Source organism: Fragaria vesca, linkage group LG7, assembly GCF_000184155.1.
Source record: "Fragaria vesca subsp. vesca linkage group LG7, FraVesHawaii_1.0, whole genome shotgun sequence".
NCBI lineage: Eukaryota > Viridiplantae > Streptophyta > Magnoliopsida > Rosales > Rosaceae > Fragaria > Fragaria vesca.
The window spans coordinates 1,772,802-1,785,991 of NC_020497.1; the positions used below are offsets into that span (position 1 = coordinate 1,772,802).

The 13,190-nt window shown below is 35.7% G+C and overlaps 1 protein-coding gene and 1 non-coding gene across 3 annotated transcripts; one reads left to right on the forward strand and one right to left on the reverse strand.

The window, feature by feature from the left end:
* On the forward strand, positions 1-72 carry TRNAT-CGU. Its single transcript has one exon. It is a non-coding gene; the product is annotated as a tRNA-Thr (tRNA).
* A 1,015-nt stretch (positions 73-1,087) lies between these two features.
* On the reverse strand, positions 1,088-7,330 carry LOC101299412 (tRNA-dihydrouridine synthase A-like). 2 transcript variants are annotated; one of them, XM_004306499.1, is made up of 13 exons: positions 7,300-7,330; positions 7,013-7,101; positions 6,798-6,924; positions 5,417-5,544; positions 5,256-5,325; positions 5,051-5,153; positions 4,164-4,281; positions 3,888-3,969; positions 3,462-3,523; positions 2,602-2,674; positions 2,412-2,492; positions 1,711-1,791; positions 1,088-1,575 (listed from the first exon to the last, which is right to left on the reverse strand). In XM_004306499.1, exons 2-13 carry the CDS (start codon positions 7,063-7,065, stop codon positions 1,411-1,413), a joined length of 1,143 nt encoding a protein of 380 aa, XP_004306547.1. In that variant the 5' UTR covers positions 7,066-7,101; positions 7,300-7,330; the 3' UTR covers positions 1,088-1,410. The 2 variants fall into 2 exon arrangements, with proteins under 2 accessions (XP_004306547.1, XP_004306546.1); XM_004306498.1 differs by lacking the exon at positions 7,300-7,330 and having other exon boundaries at positions 7,013-7,234.
* Between the last annotated feature and the right edge of the window lie 5,860 nt (positions 7,331-13,190).

Below are 13,190 nucleotides of genomic sequence, written 5' to 3' on the forward strand. Positions count from 1 at the left end.
GCTTCCATAGCATAGTGGTAGTGCGTTCGCTTCGTAAGCGAAAGGTCGCGAGTTCGATCCTCGCTGGGAGCTAGTGATGTCTATATTTTTGCAGCTGATCGGTGTACTTGTTTGAAATTTTTGCAAGGATAGAAGGATGACCTTGACATGAATCTGCTCACAAGATCGACCACATTGTACAATGGAAAGGACAATATATATTATATATGGAGGGTTAAGAGGCCGGAAATTAATTGGTTGCAAGCAATATTTCATTTTTAGTAGAAAAATTTTACCTCAGTCCAAATGTGCAATTTAAATAACATACGTGCGATATCATCAATCGGAGCTGCTGCATGTTTTTCTACTAATTTAACAATCATGGTTAGATAGATTAAATTCATGTGACAAATCAATTTGGAGCTGCTGCAACAAACTTCCTTTTTGTTGGAAAAACAAATAAAATTATTTCAAAAGATTTTCTTTTAAACTTCAAATTGATTTCGGTCCGCATTTTGAATTGATCTCCAAATTGATTATGATGAATATAAGAAATCCAACGCTATGCACCTGATAGATGTAGCGCAGCAGCGCTTGGATGAGGGAAAGAAGAGATTGTCTGATAATGAGTCAGAAATCAATAGGCTGTGCAAAAGTCGCGTATTGTGATGTATTAAGCTCAAGTTCATGAGTCTGTAAAAGCTGTCTTTTACTCTTCCTCTCATTGGACATGTTTCTCATCATTTATGAGGATCAAGTTCAAGAATGTGGTTAATTTAGCTGACTTTCTTATTTTTGTTGGTGAAGCTTTGTATCCAGGTGGACAAGATGGACACAAAACGCGAAAGAGACGATGAAGTCTCGATAGGGACCGAACATCAAGATGATGAAGACCTGCTCGAACCATTGTTGGCTCCACTCAAAACATTTGAGTTTTGTGTGCTTGTTTTCTTTCACATTTAAGATTCGAGGTTGTTTCTTATGTTTCTAAGACACTGCTTAATGCTCAAATTTGTGTGGTCAAAAATATATAATCCATCTCATTAGATAAATCTAAACTCATTTAATGACCGTATCAAAACTGTTCTAAATGGAAAAAACAAAAAATCTTGTCAAAAGTATCAACTTAAGGTAAGATTATGAGCAATCCAGAAGTCAAGGACTAAAAAAGGGATCAAATTAAATCCCATTTTTCCCTAAAACAACATACTCGGAGGCCTTCTCAGTATAGATGTAGTGGACAAACTGTTTGTCACCCCGTCTGAATTTTTTCAAGATGGACAAATCTGCCTTACAAAACTGTAACTACGACTATGCATCAACACATTTGAGTATATTGTTACATCGGATCAATAGGTTCAATTCCAAGAGTAAAAACAATATGCTTCAACCTGACACTACAGATTGCCACTAAAGTACAGATTTGACAGACTAAGCATATTGTAGCTCTTGTTCCCTTAACTCATATGGCGGAGGCAATAACGTATGTATGTTTGCAAAAGGGTCCTTACTACCAAGTGGTGGCGCTCTGACAGGTGCATCCAAAACAAAGTCTGGAATTGCTACAAGTGTTTCCTCAAAAAATGATTTCATAGTCTGCAAGGTTCAACCAGCTGTTAGAAATAGGTGTCCTAGGAAGATCAGAGAATAAGACAAGCACTCGAAAAATAATCTCCTCAACTTCACATAATTTTCAGTTTGGAGACCGATAATAATATGTAACAAATATACCTTGCAATGCATGAAAGCAGCATCAGCTTTACGTTTCCAAAGGCTATTCCCAGGCTGAGCATAGAAAAGGCTAAGCAAAGGCTGCAGCAGAACAAAAACAAGGTAATGAATCGCATAATGGAATAAAAACTTGGGTCTTATAAAAAAAATTAGCTTAAGATCGTCTGTCCTATTGGATTTCACACCATGCCCGAACTGCAAAGACATTGTGTGATATTTTACGGTTGAACAGATCCACAACCACAACCGTATAAAAAAATTAGCTTAAGATCGTCTGTCCTATTGCATTTCACACCATGCCCGAACTGCAAAGACATTGTGTGATATTTTACGGTTGAACAAATCCACAACCACAACCCGAGTGGTTGACCCTAAAGTAACAACTATCACCCAACCAAACAATTAGATTGAGTCATGGTAGTACACTAGTACCGTTGTACCAATAGTGATAGATCACCCATGAAATGGCTACTATTGTAGAAACATCTGTCATAATACATATAAACCTCTTCACTCATAAAAACCAATGCAATGCAGCCCTCAGATGAGGGTGATATCACGATATCGTGATGTGAGACGCGTGGCAAGACCAAAGAAACACATGCAACTGAATCAAAATGAGAATAGTGAGGATGACAGTTCACAGTACATGCATAAAATAAATGAGAGTAGAACTGAAATAAACAAGTAGAAATACTAACCTTTGCCACATCTCGAACATTGGGCTTTAGTCCATATTTTCCCAAAACAGTCTCTCCATAAGCTTCAAACTCTTTCAGTATCTAAATGTGACCAGAGAAAAAAAAAAAAGGAAAAAAAGTAAGAGCTGCAGCATAAAATTTAACAGAAATTGAATAGCCAACCATCTCATAGAAGAGTTTGCAACTGAACCTGGCGCCGTGTTACACCACTGCTTGGTGCACCATAAATAGCAGTATCGACGTGTCCCAAAGTATTCCATGGGCTGTTGAAAATGTACAAAAATTGTCAGTCCAATTTTCGTTTTGCACTGGACTACAATTAAATACACTTCGCAACTCATTAAGTTTTGGAGAAATTCAATAGGGCATAGTTGTTATTCTTCATTAGCTTTTTAGTATTTTTTCAATTCACCCAGAAGACATGCATTGGGTTAAAAGATTGTGAACAGACTTTAAGTGAGGCAAAAATAATAGAATAAATTTTGTCATTTGGATTGGAATCTTAGAGCAGGAAAGCTCAAGAAAACATGTTTCATTCTCCCCAGCAGACTCTGCATTCTCATATTTCATGGAAATCAGCAAACAGCATTTCAGACTTTCAAGTTATACAGTGAACATTATGTACGTATTCCCTTGTTTTGATTGCATGAAGTTCATTAGGTTCTGATCTGTTGTCGGTAAAAAGAAAACAAAAACAATTTTTGAGACGGGGAAAGATTACATGTAAACCCAAACATAGAAATGAACAAAAACAGATTATGACAGTGGTGTTCACATGGTCACCTACTGACCAAGGAAATCATGGTCAATCACCGTTGGATGTAAATCCAAGGTTGGGAAGTATTATTTTTAAAGTTAATTGTTTGTTTCCACCCTTGTATTTACATCCAACGGTGATTGACCATGATTTCCTTGGTCACTAAGTGACCATGTGAACACCACCGCAGATTATAATACCAGATAGTATGAGGTCAAGACTTCAACCAAACATAACCAAATAATAAGTGTACTGAAAGAACAAAACAATCCAAATCCGAAAATTTCACCTACTTATTAAATGCAGCCCGTCCAACCATTACCCCATGAGCTCCTGCTTTCCTAGCTGCACTGACCTGAAAGCAATGGAAATAACATGAGAAAAGATTGATTGTGATCCATATTACGATTCCTATCACTAAAGAGAAACATTAACAAAATACCTGAAAGTCACAACTAATATATACTCCCAAATAATAATAACAGTATAATGACAGTAAGCATCACAATAGTAAACTTAGAAAATGTTGTACTGTATAATTACAAGTAGAGAAAAATGTTAAGAAAATGCAAGTTTTGAATAACCTTTCTCAGCAATAAGGAAATGTAAGCTCAGAGAGAACAGTCGAAGTTCCAACTGACTTTATTTACCACTGAACTCAGGAAATTCTTAAAAGAAAAAGAACAATTTAAAATAAAAGTTAATGTGATATGGTTTACCTCATCAATAGTGTTTATGCCACCATTTATTGTGAATCTCAGATCTGGAAAGTCACGCAAGAGGCCATAAAAGTACTCGTATCTGCAAATAAAGTAAATGCAAAGTGTGACTTACAGATTTTTATATATCTAAGAATACTTACGATACATGTAGTTTCTTTTGGTCCTGTTAGGACAGTGGTATTAAGTTAAGCATACCGCGAACATAATTATAATATCCATACATCAGTTAAGTTGCATGCTAGTTCACAATCAATGGATGTACACAACACATACTTAAGAGGTGGAATACTTCGATTTTCAGCTGGGCTGATTCCATTCAGTAGTGCCTTCCGAGAATGTATAATGAAGTGCCTAGTTGGTGATTGAGAAGAAACTTTATAAATAAAATCACCTGAAAAGAATATTAGGGTGGGACAACAGAGTGAGGATGCAACTCCGGCAACAAAAGTAAACATAGTTAAGTGCTTTTGCATTCAGAGTAGCAACAATGGTGAAAATGCTGGTTAGATAAAAGGTTTGGCCTCAAAACTAGAAGCCATAGCCACCTTTTGGAAACAATATGGTGCATGAGATTTACACAGTTATAAGTGCTCAGGCTTAACCAATAGATAAGTTTTCTATGTTTATCGACAATCCGCACATATTTAACAATTAAGGGTGCAAAGACCGGGCAAGAAAATATTGCAATCTGTTGCTGATGTATAAGTAATAAAGTTTATTTGACTTATTGCAATCTGTTGCTGATGTATAATTAATAAAGTTTATTTGACTTTTTGTAGATAAAATTTCAATCTGTTGTCTCTGTTAACTTTTACAACAAAGCTACAACTCATTTACTACTATTGTTAGTAAGAGCTCACATATACCTAACAGACTAGCACTTTTTCCCATACCGAGAGGCTTCTGATAGGTTTGAATTTTAGTCAAGACGATCCTTGCATGGAACCCCATATGTGGACCGCTTCAATTGAAGGGGATCTTACTTTAGTAGTTGTTCCTCAATATATGTGTGTGTATTATGTATTACCTAATGCTAGTTTCAGTTTATTGTTCACATGCTGTTTTAATTATATATATTTTTCATTTGTTTACATATGATATATGGGTATAATGTCAAGACTTGAAAATTATAAACAAAATTCAACATAAATGGACCTTACAGAGCTCATTATATGAGTCGTGATCATCAACACCAATTCGACACTTAACACTGACAGGGACATCTGTGTTCGCAGCAATCACTGACATAGCCTCGGCAACAAACTTTCCTTGTAAAGAACAAATGTCTTTATCAGAGCACACTACAAAGAAAACACTACGGTGCTTCTCTTGCAATTAACGATGTAATAAGCAAATTTATCGAACCTTTGGATCCAGCATAAGACGAGCACCAAAGCACCCATGTCCAGCTACTCTTGGACTGGGACATCCACAACTGATTAAACATAGAGTTAGCGAAGTCATATTTGTAAGAAATAAAACAGATTATAGTGAACCAAAAGATAGAAATTAGTAAGAGTGCTCACTTAAAATTGATCTCATCATATTTGTAAATATTAGCAAGTTGAGTAGCTTTGGCCAGGTTCTCTAAATTACTGCCACCTATTTGTAGAACAATAGGATGTTGTTCTGGAGGAAAGTACAAGAATCTGTCCTGAACAATTAAAAAAAAATGCCGTCAGTTGTCCCTGTCCCAGCCAACAGATATAATTTATCGGATTCTAGTTTAATCTGCATTCTAGTCTGTAACTTTCAGGAAATAATGCATTTACTATAATGAAGATACGGAAACAAGGGAAAAGAAAGGGAGCGCCTCCTTTCTTCTGTGATAGTCCCTATATACACAACTAGATACAAAGGCACTAAACTCAAAAAGGAAATATGAAAATCGAACTATACAAAGTTAATCAAAACAGCAGCCTTCACACCAGCCGATGCACTTGCAAAAAATACTTAACAGCTCATTGAACCCCTTTGGCAAGACCCAACTTGCACAGAAATTGTTGAAAATGTTCCACCAGACTTAAATTGGAAATGGCCAATGAAGGAACCGATTGTCAAGACACTCTTCCCAATCCTTAAATAGAATTCACCAATGAGGGTTAAGATGATGGATTGGTATATGCTATTGAAAATTGTTTCATGTAATTTACTTTCCCATGAGCCACCAAGAAAGCAAGCAACTGAACCATATAAGCAATGTTGCCTTCCAAAACTGATCAGCTGGATCAAATTGAAAGAACTCGGGGTTACCCTAACCGTAAACTGAAAGTTTCTGCAGTTTACCTATAGGTGTTAATATGCTGCTCGAGTAGGAACAGGTCAGTAGGCTGGTTGGGGTGGGGGTGGGGTTCTAGTGACCAAAGCTATCAGCTTTAAGCCTGCTGAAAATCATTATAGAGAGGTTGTCAATTGTAGCCAGATAAGGCAAGTCATCTCGAAACCGGGGAATCGTGCATAACCCTACAATCTTTAGGAGGCAAGAAACTCTAGCAAACAGCTAGGTAGGTAACTTGATGAGGTTCGATCCGCATATCACATGGGAGCCACATACGGGAATGACCCTTTAACAGCTAAAGTCTTAGTAAAAGTTGGGTTCTTTTTTAATTCGTAATCAACTCTAACTCCCTTCATATATTGTGGTGTAGCAGAGGCACAGAGACATCCCGCATTGGAGATCACTCTTTTGAGTCTTGTACCGAGTTTTAAACAGCCTTTTGTGTAAAATTATCTACAACCGGATGCTAGCCAGGCCTCCTATGAAGTTAACCTCTAGCCTTTTTCTTTGCATTTTTTTTGGAATAGGAGCGGCACCACACAAACAATAAATCGTTATCTACGAATGCTAAACTTGCTTGCCAAAGAAATCGAAGCCTATCACAAAAATACCAGTGTCAGGTAGATTACCAGATTGTCCTTCTGATAGACAATAGTCTCGGCGGCAAGCATCTCAGTGTAGAGCCAGGCGTGCTTGGAGATGAGGCGAGCCATAGTCCTGTAGTGAACATCAGTCCATTCCATCATAGGCGCCACGCTGCAAAACCACGACCCCAAACAAATCAAAATCAAAATCAAACTCAAACCCTAGAAATCGAAATAGAATAAAGGAACTGCAAAGTAACCTGAAATAAGGAGGAAGATAGTGGGCGTGGGTGTAGTTGCGAGCGGAAACCATGGCGGGTCGTCGGTGGGCTGAAGAAGAAGAAGAGGCCTGAAAAATATTGAATGAGAATCTGCGACGGGTTTGAAGAAGCAGAAAAGGAGTGACGGAGGTTGGTGAAGAATATGAACAAGTTGCCAGCTTCATTCTCTTTTTTTTTTTTTCTTCTTTCTTTCTTTTTGTGTGTGTGAGTGTGTGTGTGTGTGTAGTAAAATAATGAGAAATCAGAATTGGATAATGGATACTCACAGCGATGGCAGCCTTCTCCTCCTCCTCCTGCTGGTGGTGTCCGTTAACTCGGGGGAAGCTGATTATGATAGGGCGTTCCTGGTCCGGGATGAACTGGACTGGACTATCTGATAAGGCCCAATGATTTTACTTTTAGTGGTGAGTAATAACCACGGTTCACCTGGTCAGTTATTTATTAAATCAATCATGTTCATTTATCATTTCATGCAAATTCAACTGTTGAAAGTATAGTCAATGTTTCGTGTTAGAATTCGGGTTAGAGAATGGTAAGTATAAGTATAGAAATGGTTAAAGTGCAGTAAGAACACAGTATGCACACAAATGTCAAAGGCTTGGTGCAAAAACCCCAATGAGGGAAAATGCACCAAACAAGATTATTCCATTAATCTTCAAACAATAAACACAATGTGTACTTCTCACACAATTACACAATTTGAATACAATGCTCTCTTCTTACTTCTCACACAAGTAATGCAGATCAAGTAACCGTAACAAAGGAAACTGAATTGCTAGACTGAGATCTCACACACTCATCTATGCTAGTTCTCACACAACTAGATTCTGCTACAGCTGATTCTTACACATAATCAGTTTATGCAGCAATACTGAAACTATATCTCTTTCAGTTGGAAGTTTGACTGTTTCTTGTAAAGTCAAGATTCCTTGGTTCTGAATCACAACCAGTTTCTCCTCTTCCACCAAACCAGGTTTCAACAATCTCAAATGCAATCCATCTGCAAGTAAGAAGGAGATACTTAGTTGATAGGTAAACACACACAGGCAGTTTACAATATGAGTGTCAACAGAAAACAACTCAAGTGCCATATTTCTAAATGCAGCAGAAGCAATTTATAGAGTATGAAATACTCCCCCTTAACTGATGCCATTCAATGACCAGATCAGAATTCATTTCAGATATGAAGCAATCATGTTACATCTGTTAAGCACTTTCCAAAACTGATATACCAGTCTACTGCTATAACAAAGTCATTAAAAATATGCAATTCAATTTCCTGATCATGCTGATGCCAATGATAAAGCACATAGACATACAAAACCAAATAAGCAAGAGTTATGCAGATAACTAATTCTAATGAACTTGATTTGGAAAATCACCAAGTCAAATATCCTAAAATAATTAGAGATCCTGCAAATAAGCACTCTAAAGAACCTGATACGGAAAATCCTAAACATAAGATTTTTACTAGAAAACTTTCACTCAAGATAATTAACCAATAAAGAGATTAACTTACCATAAACGATCCAGTGAAAAACTCATTACCTGTAACACTTGAGGTAATACCTCTAATTATGCAGATTTGTGATCAACACTTGAACTTCCAGATCGTATAACAGTTTTTTCCTTTCTTCACTGGGAATCCTTGTGTTGAATAGGATCTGCCAACATGTCAACAGTAAAAACAGGCGGGTTTTGTGCGGTAGGTGGTGGAGGAATGTATGGATGAGATGATCATGAATTCATTAGAAGGTGAAAGAAATTGAGGGATAAACTCGAGAGCCGAAGAAAGATGAACATATGGATCGTGGTTGTTTTTAGTTATAATCTTGTGCTGATAGTGTATATCCCACCTCTCCAACAAGGGTTTATTTCCTATCCTTACAAGAATTAAATATCTATTCTTAATATAATCTGAACCACCAAACACTAGCTAAGATATTTTTCTGTCATGTCCGGTTATTAATCCAAAAAAACAAGGGTCAATTACATAGAAGTCCACTTGGAGATGTTTTCTCCCACATAAGTCCACCTAAACATTTTTACCCACATAAATCCACCCAAACCTAAATAGAGTCTTATATTGGGTATTAAAGATCAATAAAATTACAGACTGCCATCCATCTAAAAAAATTAGATTTTCTCTCTTATATTTACAAAAATGTCATTAATGTAAAAAGTCAACAACCACAAATGGTCTCCGGCTGACCTCCAAAGAGGTCTCCGGCCGACTCCGACGAACTTTCCGGCCGACTTCTGACGAACTTTCCAGCCGACCATCTGTGAGGATTTTAGCGACCACAAAAGCTATTACCACTGACAACAAAAGCTACTACCACCGACAAAGAAAGCTATTGTCACTGATAACAAAAGATACTACCGATAGCAAAAAGCCTACTGCTACCAGCAAAGAAAGCTACTACCGATAGCAACAAAAGCTATTACCGCCAACAAAGAAAGCTACTACCACTGAAAAAAAAAAATACTACCGATAGCAAAAAAAGCTACTGCCACCAGTAAAGAAAGCTACTACCGATAGCAATAAAAGCTACTACCAATAGCAAAGAAAGCTACTACCAATAGCAAAGAAAGCTACTACCGATAACAACAAAAACTACTACAACCAGCAAAGAAAACTAGTATCACTGACAACAAAAGATACTACCGATAGCAAAAAAAGCTACTGCCACAAGCAAAGAAAGCTACTACCGATAGCAACAAAAGTTACTATTGCTAGCAAAGAAAGCTACTACCGCCACCAACAATAAAAACTACCGTCAACAACAAAAGATACTACCGCCAATAGCCAAAGCTACTACCGCCACTAACAAAAGCTACTACCACCAGCAACAAAATCTACTCATATGAGATGAGAAAGATACTAGCATAGAGGTTGAAAATCCTTCGATTGTATATACAAAATATTATCATCGTGTTGAAAAGATACCAATACAGATTTTAAAAAAAATACTAAAATTATGTAGCTTTTTACAATGATATAATTATGTATAAAGCTACTTCTGTACTTTAAAAAAGCTACTGTTATAGTTTAGAAAGTCTACTGCAATAGTTCTATAAAGCTACTTCTATGGTTTTGCCATTCTCGATTAGCACGCAACTTTATTTCAAATATTTCTTGGTTAGCCGAATGATCTCTTGGTTAAGAGAGGCTTCAATATCCAAATTCACATGAGATTTCTGCAAGAACAAATGCACAACAAAATATTAATATTTGAAATGAAAACTAGAAACAACAATGAAAGTAAAAGTTACTCATATCATGATGAAAAGATACTAATATAGGCATAGAAAAATACTATCAGTATTTTGAAAAGACACTACTATACAATGAGAAAACTACAAACACAGAACATGTCATAAAACAACACTGTATTTCTCTAGCTTATTTTCCTACATGATCACCAAATTTATGAATACAAAACCACTCACAAGTACTAATTAAGTAGCTCACTATTGTCTTCCATGAACTCCAAAAACTATTCAATATAGACATTTTATATATACAGAATCATTTCCAAATCATCTATTATACTGATCTAGTAATCTTGTTCCTTCATTGAACACTAATTCCACCAGTATCACACCATCACACTTAAATTACCCCATCACAATATTAGTATATATTATGCCCAGACGTCATCACACAATTATCATCCACAAGGTACCTGAATACTTCAAATAGAACAATCAAACCTAAACAAATTTCAATTCAAACGTAAACAAATTTTAAATCTGAGTATGAACCAAAAACAAATCCAAACAGGAAAATTTTTCCACAGCAACAAGCCAAAATTAATCTCCATCAATCAAGCAATTGAATCAGCAACATGCAAAAGTCAAAACTAGTGGATTTGAAAGCTTCCAAATTACATATTAAACCAGAAATTAAACAAGAACAAAATCGGCATAATCAATCAAACTAGTAGAATAATCAGAAATTAAAAGGAAGAAAATAACATTGAACCTAAATTGAAGTAGCTCACACCTCATTGTCTTCCCCGAAATTGAGCATAGAGTGAAGCGATCTGAACATCGACGTCATCCGAGTCGATCATTCCGATGACGAGCGGCAAAACGACGTCGAGCATCACAAGCGTCTCCAGAGGTCGTCTCTCGAACTCTTAGATCACTGTTTTGCAGCCAAAGGTTGACGATTCTTTGGCGTCGACGAGCGTTATGCAATCGAGGACCAGCAGTCTCCGTCCAGATCTAGACGTCGGCGATCTTCTTCGATCGGAGAAATCTGAGGCGGCATGTTCAAAGCAACATCGTCGAAGCGGTGGCTTGGTGATCGAAGAATAGAGAGAGAGAGAGAGAGAGAGAGAGAGAGAGAGAGAGAGAGATGGTTTAGGGGAAAAGAAACTGACGTCTTGGTGTAGAGAGAGGGGAGGGCATTTTAGGTACATCGTAAAAGTAAAATAACAGATTTAGCCTTAAAAGTGGACTTATATGAGTAAAACTGTTATGGTGGACTTATGTAGGAGAAAATGTTCAAAATGTGATTTATATGAAATTTTCTATTTTATATATCGATTGGACCTAAAGAGAATGCAGCTAGACCAGTGACGTACTGGGAAAAAATAAAAAATAAAAAAAGGGGAAGAATATATATGATAACAAACAAAATTAATGAATATATAGCACAAACAATTGATTCATCAACAACAAAAAAACATAAAACACAAAGGAAAATTCTAAAGTACCCACCAGTTTTCTATACCGTGGTTTTTTTAAATATTTTTTACAAACTTAAAGATATTTGGTTAAAACTTTTGTAATAAATGTCCATATTTTGTAATTACGAAGTCTAAACCAAATTTACATATTTATGACTCTTTTTACAAAATTGAGGACGAATGTGTTGTCGAAATTGTAAATTTTTTTATTTGGACCAAATAGACCATTTATACTCGTTCACGTAATATGGTTCTCAGTTTTGTAATTGAGTGGTGTTTTTTGTATGGAGAAAATAATTATATCTTTCACAATGTTTTTACAAACATAAGAACATTTGGTTGAAGGTTTTGTAATAAAATGTTCATATGTTGTAATTACGAGGTCTGGATCAAATTTACAAATTTATGACCTCTTTTATAAAATCGAAGACGAATGTGTTGTCCAGATGGTAAATTTTCAGATTTAAACCGAATAGATCATTTGTCCTCGTTCATGTAATATGATTCTCGGTTTTATAATTGAGAGGTGTATTTTGTATTGAGAAAATAATTACATTTTTCACAATGCGTTTTCAAACTTAAGGACATTTGGTTGAAACTTTTGTAATAAATGTTTATATGTTGTAATTACAAGGTATGAACCAGATTTACAAATTTATGACCCGTTTTACAAAATTGAAAACGAATGTGTTGTCGAAATTATAAATTTTCAGATTTGGACTAAATATACTATTTGTCCTCGTTCATGTAATATGGTTCTCGGTTTTGTAATTGGGTGGTGTTTTTTGTATTGAAAAAATAATTACATTTTTCACAACACTTTTACAAACATAAGGACATTTGGTTGAAACTTTTGTAATAAATGTTTATGTGTTGTAATTACGAAGTTTGAGCCAAATTTACGTGTTTTGAACGAATTTACTTATATTAGTGTAAATGTGTTGTTAAATTTGTAAAATAAAAAAAATAAAGATGCCACGTGTCAGAATTTAAATAGGTAAATAAAAAGAAAAAAATATATTAGATATTGATGGTGAGTATTAGCCTGTCTCACAAATAAAATAGAAAACAAGTAACTTAAGGGGGTCAACGTACACGTACTACATAAACCACTTGATGAAGTCGTGAAGAATGCACCTGATATTTTTGTATTTTTATCTCTTAAGACTTCTTTTTTCATTTTATTTTTGTCAAGCTGGTTGTTTGAAATACGATATATAAGAGTTGGAAACAGTTCAAAACTGAAAATTCTTCTATATATGCAGTTGGCATCAAAACCATTTAAATGTCAACTTAGTAACCAACTTTGCAATATATAATTTGAGTTCTTTGTAATTTACAAATTAAACAACTGAGTATATATATATATAGGGCCCTTCCAATGAGAGATCATCTTTTTTGTTCATTTCTAGGGATAGATCATTTGACGAACTTTTCGATCACAAAATCAAATCTTT

Excerpts from the sequence above, each read along its gene's own strand:
- LOC101299412 (XM_004306498.1), bottom strand. The coding sequence starts at position 7,197 with ATGAAGCTGGCAACTTGTTCATATTCTTCACCAACCTCCGTCACTCCT. Across the intron at positions 6,925-7,012 it reads TATCTTCCTCCTTATTTCAG|CGTGGCGCCTATGATGGAAT; the intron begins GTTACTTTGCAG and ends GTGGTTTTGCAG. Across the intron at positions 2,493-2,601 it reads GTGGTGTAACACGGCGCCAG|ATACTGAAAGAGTTTGAAGC; the intron begins GTTCAGTTGCAA and ends GGTCACATTTAG.